The sequence below is a fragment of the Anoplopoma fimbria genome, chromosome 17, assembly GCF_027596085.1.
Source record: "Anoplopoma fimbria isolate UVic2021 breed Golden Eagle Sablefish chromosome 17, Afim_UVic_2022, whole genome shotgun sequence".
NCBI classification, from domain to species: Eukaryota; Metazoa; Chordata; class Actinopteri; order Perciformes; family Anoplopomatidae; genus Anoplopoma; species Anoplopoma fimbria.
In genome coordinates, this window is record NC_072465.1 from 15431865 (window position 1) to 15449561 (window position 17697).

The 17697-nt window shown below is 39.6% G+C and overlaps 1 protein-coding gene across 1 annotated transcript in view; it reads right to left on the reverse strand.

Annotated features, from left to right (window-relative positions):
* Window positions 1-17697, reverse strand: part of celsr2 (cadherin, EGF LAG seven-pass G-type receptor 2) — a 61645-nt gene that overhangs the window by 26774 nt on the left and 17174 nt on the right. The window contains exons 2-3 of the mRNA XM_054616477.1: window positions 13180-13890; window positions 3023-3245 (exon numbers count right to left, since the gene is read on the reverse strand). Coding sequence (XP_054472452.1) covers window positions 3023-3245; window positions 13180-13890 — 934 coding nt within the window. The remainder of the gene's footprint in view (window positions 1-3022; window positions 3246-13179; window positions 13891-17697) is intronic.

Genomic DNA, 17697 nt, shown 5'->3' on the forward strand with positions numbered 1-17697 from the left:
AGAAAAGGGTTGATCGTGACCTCAGAGGAAAAGGGATGCCGATGCTCCAGCTGATAATAACAGCAGAGACAGAGCAGTCAGACGACATCTATATATCCAGAACGTCATCTAAGATTATGATCTAGAGTCTCCTATTCTTCCTAAGGCGTCTAGTCTTTGACGGATCGATTTAAAAGGCTTCTCCACATTGCCCCACTGAGCCCTCTGAACTATGAGAGTAATCAACCGGAGCTAAATACTGACTCGACTGGCATCACTGCGTGTCACATTAGGCAGCCATCAGTAAAAATAACAACCAGTCTGCCCTTATGTAGGGGGGCCGTGTCACGCTATGCTAACATGCTGCATATGTGCATCGGGGAGGAAAAAAGATGAGCCCATTATTGATTTTTAAAGCTAAAGGTTGGAATAAAGATATACAATTTTGTTTGATTATATAATGTATATGATCTGCTGGGAAAGAAAGAGAAGACTTAATGAATTAGTATAAGTATATTTTAGATCTTTGAGAATGGAAGTGTCAGTAGGTTGATTCAACACTTTGACACATTTCTCAACAACTATTGCACAGACATGCATTGTACGAAGGGGGTGAATTCTACTGAACTTGGTGATCCTGATATTTCCTCAAAAGCTGCTATGAGGTTTATTTGGTACAGTCATTCATAGTTGTCAGGGGATAAATCCTAATTACTTTGGAGATCCCTTGACTGTTCCTTTAGGCATATAAGGTTTGTTTCCATCCACCTGTTTTATGCACATAAATTGGAAATAAATCAAATATATATCATTAATATTTTTGCACTTGTATGGCAGTGGGTATATCAATAAAAACAAAATGTGACAAAGTGCAATAGAAACAGAAAGAACTGAGAACTGAATTATGTGACTAAAGCGTCATTGAAGAGACGTAAAAGATCAGAGCTGTGTGGACTAATGAGGTAACCATCATTTTTTTTAAATGAATACATAAAACAAACTAATATTTCTATCACATTTTAAAATTCGTTTTCCATTATTTCAGGATTGACTAGCACTCTTGTGAATTACTTCATCTTGTTTCTTAATCTACTTTTGCGATTGTTAAATGGCACAGGACTGGAGAATTAGCGCCAGCAACTGTTTATCTCGATCTGTCAGACTCCTAATATGTTCATAACAGTAATGGATCAACACATGCTCTTGTATGAGATGAACTATGACCTAAACATCAGTTCAGTCACATAAAAGAGATTAAAGACATTCAATCTTGTTTGTTCTGATCCAAAAACACTCTGTACCTTTTTTGAAATCACAGCCTTAATTGCGGAGCTCAACAGCCAGTGAGAGAATGAGACCTAAAATTAACCGTCACTCTGAGTGAATTGGATCACATCCTAAGCCGCTCATCATAACAGAAGCTCTTTCTGCGGGAACCTGATCAGTGCAAGCTCAGGTAACAGAGCTACTTGTTGACCTCACCTGCCTCAGGCTCTCAGTATCTGCCCCTCATACACAGCAGCCAATTCACAGCTTCTGTGACCTGCTAGTGAAATGAAGACCACTTTTAAAACTGGTTTGAGCGGTTCTCCATCAAAAAAAAGGACTGTCATCTGAACCTCATTTAAAGAAGGGCAGAGTCCATAAAGCTCACAAGGGGGATATTATTTCACCGGGAGCCATTGTGAGTGTCCATACTGCCAAACACAGCTAAGGTGACAGGTTTCACAATGAGAAAAGCAAAATGGCAGGACACATTCCCTGTGATACCATCTGAGAGGTGATACTTGTTGTCTCTTGTTGTGACAGATATCAAACAGAACAGACGGCTTTTATCGTTGATCACATTTCATCACATGGAGAAATCATGCAGACTGGAGGTCCCGCTGTCTTTGCATGTGTTCAGTGTTCACTGCTCATCTGCTCATTTCTAAAGCTCCTCCTCTTCCACAAACCACCATCAAACAATCAACCACACATATTAAATGCTCTAGCTTCATTTTCCCAAAAATCTTGTCCTGAATCATACTAATTGATACTGACACAAAACAAGAAAAATACTCATCTATGATAAAAAACGTCACAATGATGTCCATGATTATGTAAAGAGGCACTGCCATAAGGTAAAAAAACAGATATACTATAAGTAAAACTGCCTACTTTTAAAACAGTTGTGATAAAATGAGCCGTTTGCAGGTTTTTCTTTTTTTGCAGTGTCGGAAAAAGAAGGAACCTTAGGCTTAGATCTTTGCTATTTTTACTCAATGCTAATTGCGGCATGAGATAGCACCTCCAGCTCTCAGAGAAAGTGCCAGCTTTAGCAATGACATCGCTGTTTACACATCTCATGTCATAATACCTTCAGAGAAAAAGTCCTGAAAATAGTCTGAACTGAGATTTATTTTCAGTCTGCTAGTGTTTTCATGAGTGTAATATGGAATCAAGTGGTCTCTATCAAATTAAGTTGGCAATAGCAATATTGCAGTAACAATGTTGCATACATATATAATCACTGCACATTCATCTAAAGACAGCCTCACTCAGGCTTCACCTTAGAGAATGGCTGTGAAGAAACAGGCCATCTGCTGACTCACAGCTCAAAGTGACCGCTGACACTGACTGTAATAAGATCAGACTCACTCTTGGCTGCAGGATTGACTTCCTCATGTTGTGCAAATCTCTCGGAAATCACAATTCCTTCAGCTCACCTTCCAGACAACTTTAAAACCTACTGATAAACCAATGCATCTAATGTGCATTGGTTCTGTATTTACAGCTAAGTGACTATAATCTGATACCACAGTGACTCTATAGGAGATGGCTTCTGTTCAGTGAGCCCATTATTGCTATTAAACAGCATTATGGTTACATAAATGTGAGGTGAGGGGGAGCACACTTCAGTGGAGGGAATAGCTGGAGAGCGAGCAGAAGTAGCATGTGGGGGTGGATGAAGAGTGAATCACACAGATTGCTGAAAGGCGATGGAGCAGCGCAGGTGATTCAGGTGAGCTGCAGCTTGTTGCAGGGAGGCGGAGGTGCTTACGTGAGAGAGAGGGTGAAGTGAAAGCGCTGGCGGAGGCCCTTGAAAGTCAGGAAGGAGTGCGGGGGGAAGTTGCGTGTGGTCATCTCACAGTAAGGCTTCTCATAGCCGCCCGGCGGACACTCGCATTTAAACCCGCCGACCAGCAGGTTGACACAGGAGCCTCCGTTCTTGCAGACTCCCGGAGCACAGCGGCCTGAGCGGGATGACAGCTCGCAGCGCTCTCCTGGACACAGAGAGGTGGATGGAAACAGAGAAGGGTGAAGAGAAATGAGGATTAATATTGTTTGTGACAAGCAGCATCACCTCTGTCATCCCTGTAGCTTCCACCTCAGGGACTCCATACTGCTCAATGCTTGTTTTCTGTCACTGCAGCAGTCCTATATGTGCAGTTACAGATGTAACATAATCCACTTGAACATTATACAGATGTACAGTTTCACAAATACAGGAGTGGATGAAAATTACATTAAGACATTGTTAACTCTGACCGACACAAGAAGGTTCAGAATTATGAACAGTTAGTTCTCTCTCCTCTGTGTCACACCCAGCGTGTCTCCCCCCTCCTCCCCCTCCTCACCCTCCTCCCTTTGGGAATATGGTTGCAGTTTGTGCTGCATACACATTCAGGGGAACAACTTGGTGTCTCAAAGCAGTGAGTTGGAAGTATTTATGCATTCAGACTCTGAAAACGTCAATTATTATGCAATTATTGCAGTTTCTGCAGACTGTGGTGGCTCATGATGATTACATTCAGCTTTTTCACTCCTTACAGACATTTGATGAGTTTGTTTCAAAACACAATGTCAGTCAGTCTTATCTGTACTGCAATGTACAGAGAATCTCAGAAAAATAAAATAAAAACAAAAGTGTTTTGTTGCTTTTCATAAAAGACTAGGACCGCAACTAAAGATTATTTATATAAATACATAGTTGATTCATTTTTTTCTTGATAAAGCAATTTAATAATGCACAATTGAGAAGCTTTGTGTTGATCAGCTGATCAATTCTGCAACTGATAATTTCAGCACTACAATCTGACAATATAAATACGCATTGCCTATTTGTGATGCTAATATTAGTGTCCTGACCCTGACATCTGGTCATTTAACCCTTTTTCTTACCAAACCAAAATACGACATCATGTTTATAAATGTGATTCCTTATAATCAGACTTTCTAAATCTGATTTTATTCCATCAGATAAAATGGAATAAATGTAAACTTATATTTCACTGAGCCGTTAATGAGTTCAAAGACATTTTTAACTGAATCCCAAACAATATATTCATATCGCAATGATCCATGGAGAGATTCGCATTTCTGGGGTTTTCTATCTTCTGTGATAATTACATCTTTGGGTTTTGGTTTTTTGGTCGGCAAAAAGACCTCTTTCTGATAAAAAACAATAAATTGATTAACCGAAAAAAGAATCAAGTCTCAGGTTAATCAATTATAAAAAATAGATCACATCGAGTTAAGCTGCAGAATGAGACACAACAATTGTCCAGGCTAACAAAACAGTTATCAATTTGAAGGGGAAGGTCAGTACAGCAGCCAGACGAGCACAGACAAAGAGACTGTGTCTCTATCGGGTCTTCGCCCTCCTCGGCCCTGCCGGCCGGCTTACATGAGCCGTTTGTCTGGATCCTCTGGACGGGGAGGCTGCAGCAGTTGATCAGGCGAGACTGTACGCTCCCATGTGTGAGCTGGAATTTGTGTCAAAGCTACTCAGTAAGCAGAGTGAAAGAATACTTTAACACTGACACACACACACACACACACACACACACACACACACACACACACACACACACACACACACACACACACACACACACACACACACACACACACACACACACACACACACACACACACACACACACACACACACACACACACACACACACACACACACCAAATCGTCCTTCAACACCACTGAGACACAGGCCTTTTATTTACTCTTTGACTATTAATCACTCTATTCACAGTGCGCTGAAAGCAAGTTTCTTTGTTTTTTCGCTGTTGTTGAGTTACGTTGATTCGGTCAAAGTGAAGTCAAGAGACGCTGGATGAGAAGTAGAAGTTGCTGATAATGAAGCTGAGCATCTTTTGATTTAAAGAGATCATTTTGGACCACAGAGAAAGAAAAAAACTTCATTTAGAAGACAGTGATTAAACTTTCGGCTGCAGTTTACAACAAGGTGACACAAATTATTAAGTACTTTAAATTGTTACTTTATGTTTAGAGTAATAAATAAATTATTTCCAACGTTTTACCAAGATTGTTTTGCCTGCTTAGATCTTTAATTCATGAAGAATTCCTCCCGTGAACTGTTGACCTCCCAGAGGAAAGCTGCAGAGTATCAGCCCAAAACCTTTTGTTAAAGATTTACTAACAGTTATAACTGCAGCATCAATGGCTGATTGTTAACCCTCCGAAACCGCAGACATTACTGTCTTTAAGAGGCTGTAGGGGTTTTAGTCTTCAAGCTAGAGTGACTGGTGTCATTTGAAACTAGACGACCTAATGAATCCATTGGTACCAGCAGTGTCATGCTAGTATGTTGATGAGGAGGCTGAATAACTCTCCAAAGTTAGGCTATATTTTGGAGAGTTAAACTAGGATGGTGATTTTCAAAGGGGTCCCTTGACATCTCACCTCAAGATATGTGAATGAAAAGAGCTTTTATATGTACCCAACAGTCTCCCCATGCCAACTTTACGATAAACTCATGCAGTTTTTGGGGCAAAAAACATGCAGTTTTGAGCATGCAGTATAAATGTGTTATTTTTCCCGTTTTTATCGTGTAATTCAATATTTATGCATACTTGGGTCGCCTTGGAATGACAAAAATTGTGTATGACTGGAAAGCAGAGACTCAATTATCCCAATTGCACTCATACGTTATCGCTGTATAAAATGACCCATTGTGACATCTAGGATAATCACAGCCTCATGAAACTTTACAAGCATAAACTAGAGACGATAGACATTCAGAGGATGTATGGCTTTCATAGGAATATTAACAAAAAGGAGTTTTCAGAGCAGTTTCTATAACAGAAGCGCTTGTAATTAAATCACAGAGATATGCAATTCTTGATTAAATCTAAAAATGTTGCATTTTTTGATGGTGGTCCTCAAGCTCTTGTCTTAATGTGATATTTTGGAGGGATTTTTGATCATTCTTAAAATTTTTGTGTGTTCAATAATTGTTCAATCTAGCACTAAATCTGTGTAATAAATGGTATCAACCCAAAAATTGGTGCAACAACTTTTGAAAAAATAGAAAAAATTGAGCTGGGGAATTGACATATATTTCAATCATATTGTTCTAAGCCTTTCACAATTTATTTTAATTAATGACTATAACAGCTTGACACACTGAGCAGCATCTCAAATTAATATTCAGGTTCCCAGCTTTCAGATACCTCTTCCATCTGTTGACCTTTTGTCCCCCTAAGACAAAAATGGTCTTTGATATATGAAGGTTTTATAAATGGGGGTTCCTTTGACTTATATGTGCACTTCCTCACATCCCAAAAGGTACTTTTATGCTATATAATGACTACTGATCTGTAAGAAACAAATAACTTGTCTTTCAACCTGAAGCCATTATTGAGAACTTTATAAGTTTACCTCACTCTAAAGTGGTGTAAAACCTTGTAACATGTCAGGGTGCCATGTCTCTTCCTGAAGCAATAAAATGGAGCGTAATAGCAGCTCTACGCTGTCAGCTCATGACAATTTACTTCTCGCTGATGACAAACAGCTTCTGCTGGCCAGCCGGCTGCAAAATAAAGCCTTTTTGTTACAGGGTTGTCTGCCTTGTTATTAATTCAGCAACACGCTGTAGGCAATAAACTACTTGTGTTCCTTTAAGCAGCCACTGTGGTCAAACATTGCATCAGCAAACAGAGCTGTAATAAACAGAGCTGCTCAGGTGGTTTAGTCACAACAACACTGTGCTTTACTGTAGAAAATACATATTTAACAGTACATTTAGGTGCAAATGTATACAGATCTGCCTCACTGATACCTGCAAAATGCTTTTCAGTGTTCAGCTGATCCCTGTGGGACGTCTCCACCACAACAGCTTTATGTTGCCAGGTGAGCAGCACAGCGGGGCGGGTAATGGGCTCGCAGTCACAATTCTACAGAATATCCTGATCAATAATTCAAACATGTCTCCTCTGCTCTATTTTCACCCCTCTATAAGTCCATCCCAGTGCCCACACGGTGTTTGCTGCCAGCATGAATCATTAAGGCAGCAGGGGACACATCCTGTTTTTATTTAGACAGGAAGAGACACTTCAGTGCTTTGATCTTAAAATTTTGTTTTTGGTTTATGAATTTGATACTTTATTGAACATATAATGACATTATATGAACTGAATATAAAAAGGCGTTGACTGTGGATAAACATTTCTCCTCATAATTATAATTAAACTGAAAATCTAGGTGAGGCTGAATAAAGGACATATTCAAAAATCCGGCAAACACCACTTAATAACCACCAAATTGTAAAACAGAATAAAAAGTTACTGCATGCATTAAAGCCAATTATAACACGGAATATAAATTTAGATATTTACACCTCTGCCTACACATTATTCTTGTTTTTCTCAAACACACAATGAAAAACAGCAGATGATAATTTATCTGCTAAATGGGTTTTTGTTGCTCTTTCAGTCAATCATAATTGATCCCAGAGGATCCTCACACACACACACACACACACACACACACACACACAGACACACCAAACAAACTAAATGGACAAAATGGGACAAATAGTCGTAATAAATGAGTGATTTGCTAAATGAACAACATCCTGTATTTCAAACAATTGCTACAAAGATCACATTAAAAAAAGCAGCTCTTATTAATCTGAGAACAGTAACAATAATAATCAGACTTGACAATAGAATAATCAAAAGATAATCAAAAGATGTAGTGTCACAGTGTACCACTCATGTGTGCAAACTGTGTTTGTTTAGAGATCTACAGGTGTGTCTGTGCTGCTAGGTTACAGGTGATCATCATCCCTTCAGACACGACAACAAGCTCAGCGAAGCTGAGAGAAAATCTTCTTTCACTACAGCACAGCCTCAGTTTGTTCAAACACAGATAATACATTTGATGACCAAGAGGTCAGTGTGAGAATATTGAAAGAGCAAATAATCAGGATTATAACGGTGAATGATGAGATAAGGTGATCAATAACAAAATAGATACATGACCTCAAGCTTTATCTATGATCAAATCTTCTTGCCACTTCGCAGGTCATCAAGAGCCTGAGGACTGAACACACTCAAAAACTGAAACACAGCGACACTTTAGAATAATTCTAAGGCACGGATTAACTGATACAACTTTTTGATACATTTACAGTTTTTTTTATAATTTTTTTCTTCTATTTTAGATTCTTGACTTTGCAGTACTTGATTTATCTTTTTCAGTTCTATTACTATGTTTGTTTGTTATGCATCAAACACAGAGGCAAATTCTTAGTATGTGAAAACCGATTGGTCAATAAACCTGATTCTGTTTTATACTGTTATATTGTTTGTGGTTTGTTTGTTTTAGTATTGTGTTAAAAGCAAATGATTGAACTGATTTTACCACTGCAGTTATAATTATGAAGCAAAGCGGCTTGAGGTCTTTGTCTAAAAATCCTATTGGCTTTTTGTAGAGGGAACCAGTTCGATGCTAACTTCTGTGTTGAGCTACAGAAATACGTCATCCCTGCACCTCTATCGTCTGAATGGTATCGCACCAGATGTGACCGATCCAAATTCAGTTCAATTCATGCCATCATTATGTCAAGCCATGTCACTTACTTTAAAAATATTCACAGGTGAGGTATACAGATTTGAAATTTGAGAAAAAAAAAAGACTACTGGTGCTGGTTCAGGAATCTGTGTGGCTGCTACTGAATGTGTCTGACAATGTTTGTCTATTCAAGTCATCTCTCAGAGACAAGGGCTTCTCCATGTGATCATTCAAATATCTTTGTGAGGTGATGTGAAAGAATTCAGCAGTTCCTGCTGCAAAAGCATGCCCTCACATTAAAACACCACAAATGCATTCTTGATAATTCAATGAATTACCAGAGGAAAAAAGGGTCTTTCTCATCACAGGTCAGCAGATAGCTGATGAATGATCATCACAAACACATGCAGGATGGTGCGATTCACTTATTTTCATACAAATGGATGAAAAGTGAACAGCTCAAGCTGTGTGTTTTACAGTAAGAGAAACATGAGAAGTAAAGGAGGATGACATCTTGTTGTTCAGCATCTACAGAATGACTCAGCCGAGGCAAATCATTCAATCTGTCCTTTTGAAAAACACCAAATATGATGGCTGTTATACATATATATATATATATATATATATATATATATATATATTTTTTTCCCCACCACCATCTGGCAACGCCTACGGTCCAACAGTTACACACACACACGCACACGCACACACACACATCCATCCATGCACCATTAACACATAAACATTCCTCAGATTGTCCATCCAACTCTCTCACAAGCATAATCGCAGCTTTTCAGCACTTAGCTATCCAACCGAATCACACAGAGTGAGCAATTTAGCACTCACACACACGCACACACACACACACACACGCACACACACACACACCTCCCGGGCCCCAGCATGGTGTGGAGAACGGTGAACTCAACGCTCACTGAGGCAGAACAGTGGGAGTTGTAGATCACAGAGGAAAATACATCAAATAAAAACCTGAAGTCTGCACGACCTTGTGTGATCAGACGGTCTGACAGCAGGATTCAAACATCTTAAATCATCAGCTACATAATCACGTTCACTCTCACATAGCTCGACAAGTCCTGCATACTGGATCTAACAGCACCTGGTTCTACTGGTTCTCTTCTGATGGAGATTAAAGTGGCTGCTTGTGGTCCCTGCTGCAGGATGAAAATATGCCCACTTCACCCACTCACACATTCTCCCTCTGTCTCTGCCGATTCACGTTAAAAGCACCTATAGTTCAGCTCCAACACCCACAGCTGTGCATAAGAATATGTAAGTGTCACTCAACCCGGACTCTGAGTGGCTGAGCTCACACATTCAAATGCCCGACACTATTTCAGGCTTCATAAACAGCGGCATAAATAGGTGAAAAAACCTTTTAATGTTTGATGAGGAATAATGGAAGTGATGCCATTACAGAGAGCACAAAGGCAACAGCGTGAATATATCTGCACTCTCTGCTTTCTAGTTTAGATATTTATTATACCGGGGGGGTTCTTTTTACAGCAAATGTGACTGTAGACTTAGTTTAAGTAAATTGTTTAAATGTGGAACTTCTACTTTTATATAAGATGAAGTCACAGGTGCTGAACACCTGCACATAAACGTAAAAATTCTGCTCCAAAATGATTCAAGTATCATGTCAAACGACCATTATAAGAAAATAAATATGTATTATTCACGACTATATGGCCTAATTCATAGCACTTTATTTCAATTTTCAATAATCTTAAGTGGATGAAGCACTTTACTTAAGTAAAAGTGCCAATACAATAGTGTCGAAATACTCTCGAAATACTCTCGAAATACTCTCCTTAAATGTCCTGCATTCAAAGTTGACTTAAGTAGGAGAGAAGCATTGACAGCAAAGTGTATTCAAAGTACAAAAAGTAAATGTACACATCATTTCAGAAAATTATAAAAACTGGATTATAATCAGGCTTTAAAATGTGTAAGGAACACTTAATTGTAACCAGGTTATATACTGCTTGGTAAAACAATCTATAATATTACATCTGAATTTAATTGTTGATTATATCTTAACAATCAGTATGATAACTGTATTCATAATAAACAATATGAATCTGTAAAGTAACTATTTACTCAAGTCAAATAAAGGTAGTGGAGTAAAAATGACAATATTGACCTTTAAATAGTAGAAGTATAAAGTAGCATAAAACTGAAATACTTAAGTAAAGTACCTCAAAATAGTACTTAAGTACAGTGCTTGAGAAAATGTACTTTACGTTACTTATCATCATTTAATTTAATAAACCAAGTAGCTCTGTGCTTCAAAGACAAGATGAAACTCCAAATCGCATTTAAAAGTCAAGGTTTGACCCACTTAACCTCTCAACAAAAAGATGGGGCAACTACCCAAATATGCATACTGTATAAATCAGCATATTTTAATTTGCTTCCTCTTTCAACTCTTTTTCAACTTCTTCCTTTTCCCCTTAACCATAAAATGTATGAGCAGACAGACTTTAACCCTTTGAGGACCTGAATCATTTTTGGAGACTGAATAACAAGTCCTTCAACCGGTTAATATTTCTGCTGCCAACAGTGATAAATTAATTCTTCATTATCGCTGCAAATGGAAGCTTCTGTTCTCCCGTCTCAACATATTGTGTGCTTTGTGATATGTTTTTTTATCTCAGGTATTTTTTACCACAGGGCATTTTACAGCCAGGGGACATTCTCCATCTGCAGCCTTCTATAATTAATACTTTACTTCCCTTAGCCATTCAGCGATACAACTGCTGTGTTTTTCTTCACAAAGTAAAGATTTCTCTGAAATCCCCAGTCACCAAATAGACATCAGAGAGTAAACAGAGGTTTTTTTTTATATCATCTTTCTTCCTGTTCGTTGAAACACAGTCCTCTCCTACAGCTCAGGGTGAAGTTTTGAGTGTAGGTGTGAATAACTACGTAGTTCAACGGTAGCATAAATAGCATAAAACAAGGTTTTTCATCATTCAGAATACAATAATTTAAATGTATTTAAAAATAGAACCCGCTCTAACTTGATCTGGTAAATGAACCAGATAAAGAACAAACAAACAGACTTAACTTATGTGGCGTTCAGGTCCAATTAGGGCAAACTACATTTAAATTCACGGAAATGCATAGCAACTGTTTACTTCCGCTGTGGCCGACAACCGGATCAATAACTCATCACTCAGCCTTTGTCTGCAGAGCTACAGTCATCAGCGTACAGGACAGTCTGCTTTTTTTAAAAGGGCCAGGTTCAATAAAGAGCTGAGCAGGGGAGTGAGTGGGACAGATGTAGACTTTAATGTCCCCATGGGATCTTTGTGAAGGAGAAGAAATTAACATTTTGAAGGCTACATGTGGACACAGCTTGGCAGAAATTGTGCCCTTTTACCTCCTAGTGGAAGGACGTTTGAAGACAGGAAAATTATTCAGGAGGAACTCACAAGGGACAGATAGCAACCCCCCCCGCCTCAAAAACTGATTGTTCAATCATAGCTCAAAAAACTGTGGGCTAACCGCTCTGGATTTCTCCACAAAACACTTTGCATGTGGCCAAAACCGGAAACACAACAGCAAAATGTAAGGATTGTATAGATGTTATGATAATCCGCTCTATCTAGCTTACTACAGGGGCGTAAATAGAGACAATGTAGGCACTGCGGTTGCACTGGGGTGGGGGTGGGGGGCAGAGAACAGACCCTTGAAGTGATTCAGATTGCCACCTAAAGGCCTGTGTTCAATGACTCCCATAAAATAAAAACATGGCATTTGCTATATATATGAAAACCAAAAAAATTAATTATTAAAGTCTGATCTGACATTTTTACTTTTCATATATTATGATAAAGCTCTACACTGCAATACGAGAACACTGCGGCTCCTTTCGTTGCATCTTCTTCATGGATCATTAACTGGTGAGGATGCTGATTTTTATCTTGCGACGTGTAAACTTTAGCTTCTTTTAAAATTATATCACGTATCCATCAGCTGAGTATTTAATACCTTTCTATGAGTCAGCTGGAGATAAACTTTTCAGCCAACTAACAAGGTTAGTGTCAACTAGCCAGCTAGTTCGTGACATCTGCTAGTTACAGTTGTCATTTCAGCTGACAAGTTCCCGCTAGAAATCAAAAGCCTGCTTTTGTCTACCTCTGTGTGAAATCAAGGACCAAAGATTGTTTTTTAATCAATCACTATTATTATTGTAAACTGCATCATGTGCCATATGAGATTGGAAACTTCGACAGTCATAGCAACAGTAACTAAGGAAGGTCAAGTGGTTAATGAAGCCAAGGGATGAAAGTAACTGAAAAAAACAGCCCTGCTTCATCAGTAATTAGTTGATGCTAAATGAGGGCTCTCACCTGTGTAGTCCTCAAAGCACTCGCAGGTGTAGCCTCCCTCTCGGCTGCGACACGCACCGTGAGCTCCGCAGGGTTTGGAGTAGCAGAGGTCGATCTCCGTCTCACAGTAGTCTCCTGTGAAGCCGTCGGGACAGCGGCAGCGCAGCCCGGCGATGGGGTGGATGGGTCTGAACAGGATGGTGTCTGATGCCACAAACGGCGCCAGGCTGTCGAACTTCAGCACGGACACACACTTCATGTAGTTCTCACACGGCTCCCGAAGGCAGATGTTGTCGTCAAAGGGAAGAACTTCCTGTGAGGAGATCTTGGCCAGGAGGCTGCGGTTCAAGTACAGCCTCTCCTGCAGCTCTTCCGAGCCGAAAAACTCTCCTCCACCTCCACTCTCGACCGCTGTCCCGGGTCGGTCCCCTGCGTGGCTGAGGCCTCCGGGCCGCTGGTGTCCGTCCCCCAACACAGGAACGGCCACCGACAGGCTGACGTTGAGGATTCGAGCGCTGACGTCCGTGTCGTCTTGGATGTTAAAGATGACGACGTCTTCGGGGGCCGCAGACAGGACGCGGGCCACACCGTCCAGGAACTGGGCGAGCAGCAGGGAGAGGAAGTGCTCCTGGGAGGTGTTGGCCAGCCTCAACGTGATGCTGTTGGACAGCATTTCATCCGTGATGATGGTGACTTGGAGGAGACACTGGGCTGATACTGAGTGGACACCATCTGAAAAAGACCATAAGGAAAAGAGAATGTCAGACAAATGGACATTTTATTTCATAATTTGGACAGTTCTTAGCTAGTGGACCAAAATAGTATTTTATATGAAGGTAGTGAGGACAATGGTGAACCTTTGATGATGATGGGTGGGATGAAGATGTACTCCTCAATTAATAAACATGTCCTTCATTACACTGATGTGGCTCATTAATGTGTTTTTAATAGATGTAGTTCAACAACAGAGCTCTATGGCACGGAGACATGAAGCTCTAGCATAAGTTCAGTCAGGAAGACTATTCTTTTGCAGGCCTGTAGTTTGTTTGTCATGCATCTGCCATTCACTCGTCTCACATATGCTCACTCATAATTTCCTTGCTGTCATTGTTTGGGGCTGTCAATCATGATATCAGCTGTTCTGATCAGCTGGTCTCTTCTATCCAATAACAGGGTGACAAACTTAAATTGTTAGCCTATCATCTAGGTGCAGTCTCTATTTAAATTTGTTTGTTTATCTGCATTCACTACATTCAGGCTGCTGCTACACGCGAGCATTAGCATATTCATCAGCTTCATCAGCGATCACCAGTTTCTGGACTCGATGGTGTGAAGTCTCTGTGACACATCATCTGTTTAAAAATAACAATCTATCTTTTCTTTATCTGAATCTGTCTCTCCTGATTAAAATATAATATATGTCAGGCTTTGGAAACACAGTCAATACTTGTTAGTGGGATGAATAAATTCTTGGTTTTGGCCTTTTGGGGTCTTAGGAGTTGTTAATAATTAGAAACATATAGAATATCACCAGTGTTTTTATTTGATATTGTATTAAAAGATGAGATAATCTTGAGTCTGGCAATAAAAAACAGCGTTTGCAGCATCAGCACACACGTGACAGCTGCTACAACAGTAAATGCAGGATGGATGCAGGTACAGGCATGGTGGAGGATTCATGCAACAGCTGTTCCCGTATCAGTGGGTTCAGTTCAACAACACTGTTTTTACTGTAAAACTGCAGCTGGTAATGAAGGATTTAACAGCTCCGAATTGTACACAAATGACACTTCAACACTTTTTTTGCTCATATTCTTGGCTTGGACAAGTGTTTTTTTGTTTTTTTTCTCATGTGCCAGAAAGATAACAGACGCATGCCAAGACCAAGTGTATGTTTTCTTTCAATACATTCCAAGTTTCTAATCAGCAATTTCACGCCTGTATTCACAACTCCCTCCTTCTTTTCTTTGTCCGGAAGCGGAGATGCTACTTCATTATACATGCTATACTGAAAGCCTTAAGTCTCAAATTCAACGGTTACAGCATTTTTTTCAGCTCAGCAAACCTTGTCTTTTATCTTGTCGTTTGGATCCTGTTAATGTTTAATCTTCTATACATTCAGTCCTTTGGCTTTGACAGAAGACATGTAATGTTTTGTCTGCTATTATACAGTAGCTCTTGACTGTACAATCATTAATTCCCGTGTTAAATCTTTATCAACCGAGTCATCCTCGTAATCTAGATGTTGCTGTTGGTGATTAAAACAAAATCATTCTGTTTAATTATGTGTCCTAAAGCCTATGTGGCCCATTTATTTCAATTTAGTCAAGCTTATTTTTTTGCTTGTTTTTCTACTTTGACCACATTTACGATTAAAAAAAAAAAACTGCTCATCAGCTGAAAGTCACTGACAGCAGCAGTCAGAGTCCTGCTCACTGAGGAGTAAAATTATAATGAAAACAGACTCGATCCTAAACCATCCAATCACAAAGAGCACAAAGGGAAGTTCTTTATGTTGCTAACAAGCACAAAACTTCGGAGTCTGTTTCCAGCAGACTGAGAACGTCTGCAACAAATGTATAACTTGACCTGGATCACTGAGCCACAGATATAAAAGCTCTCTGCCCCACAACAAGAAGACAGAGTCGTCCGGCCGTCACATAACAAACAGTCTAAAGTGATGCCTCCCTTTACCTGATGTCATATCCCAGTTTATTTCAATTCCTGTTGTTTAGATGTTTTTCACAGACTGAGCCCTAACTTCATTCTCTCATAATGAGTAATCTAATGTTTATCTCCTCATCTGTGGACGGAGCGTTTATGGTCAGGGGAGAAAAGTGGCATTAGGGCCTTAAAGTTTCTTCCAGAGGATAAATTCACTTATTTGAACAGAATTTTACTACTTAACTGGCAGGATATAAATCTGAGTATAATGAACTGCAAATAGTGTGGGTTTTATTGCGAATCAATTTAATATTTTTATTTGTAAGTGGAGGATTTTGTCATTTCTCAGAAGTTAGTTTCACTCTGAGGTCACAGAGAGAACTATATAATTTTGTCTATGTCGGCAGTTTTCTGTCGCCTCAAGAGCAAACACAAAATAGGCTTAATGAAATAAAAAGTGTCACAGAAAAAAGCCTCCACCTCGAAGATAATCAATGAACACTTTGTTGTGGGGCATCTGGACGCCGGCCAGAGAGCAGAACCTTCAAGCAGGACTCGCACAAACAAACAGCACGGCCCAAAGTTACCAGATCCCTGTTTTGGCACTGGGCGAGTTTAAACACTGAGTGCCAAGGGAAGGGGAAGGAAAGGGAAGAGAGGTGTGTGGGGGGGTCATAGAGAAAAAGAGACAGAAGCATGTTTGACACGGCTTTAATCCTTCTGCTTTCAGTCAAGCACTTCCAGCACAGTAATAATAAAGGGCCTTAGCAGAGGAAGTGGGGATGAATCAAAGTACAGAGACGAGCTGGGTCACACTTTACTGTAAACACACACACACACACACACACACACACACACACACACACACACACACACACACACACACACACACACACACACACACACACACACACACACACACACACACACACACACACACACACACACACACACACACCTGTGTACACAAGAAAGAATTTGCATATAAGAGGGGAGAACATAACAGGTAGACACGACAAAGACAGAGCAGTCCATAGTTCTTCCAAAAAGAGGAGAAATCTACAACTCAAGCAAACTGATTCCTTGATTCATTTTCTAGGCACTAATCACAACTCAACATGTGTTTAACTGGCAACTGATTCATTTAATTATGGATGAATGTGCCGACTATTTTTTCAAGTCAATTTTGTTAATTGATAGTCAGAAGTTTAAAGGCATTCAGTTGAATAACATAAGAACTGCAAAAAAAAGCAAATAATAAAAGTTGTGAAGCTGAGGAAGAATATTTTCCATTTTGGTATCAAATGATGATCAATTATTAATATTTTCTGTCCATTGACTGATCACTAATCACTTTGGCTTTAATTACAACATAAACCTTGTGGATGACAGTACTTTGGTTTCATATTTGTGAATGATCAGTCAGATTTAAACATTGACCTTAATGACCTTAACATGAAAGCGTCTTAATCAGCCACATATGACACACACACACACTCACACACATATAAAGGTTAATTCAAATAAAGGTGAGTTCAACATGCAGTTTCAGTCTGTCTGTGAAAACTGTTTTGTAATCATTTTTTCCAGGTTTCAGACAGAGGAGAGTTTCAACTGCTGAGCCTCATGGAAGACAAATATAATACTGACTGCTGTACAGTAACGCAGCGTTGTTATTACACTTACACAACATTAAACTGACTGAAGGCACTGAAATCCTTTCTAACTCGAAGAAACAAACCAACAAAAATCTAATCGCTCCCTCTGCAAGCCTTCTATTCATCCATTCAGCTCATATTATAACCGATACTCTGCAGCAACAGTAGCCAGAAAACACACAGCTCTCAGAGAACGGGGGCTCTTAAAGGTTAGGCC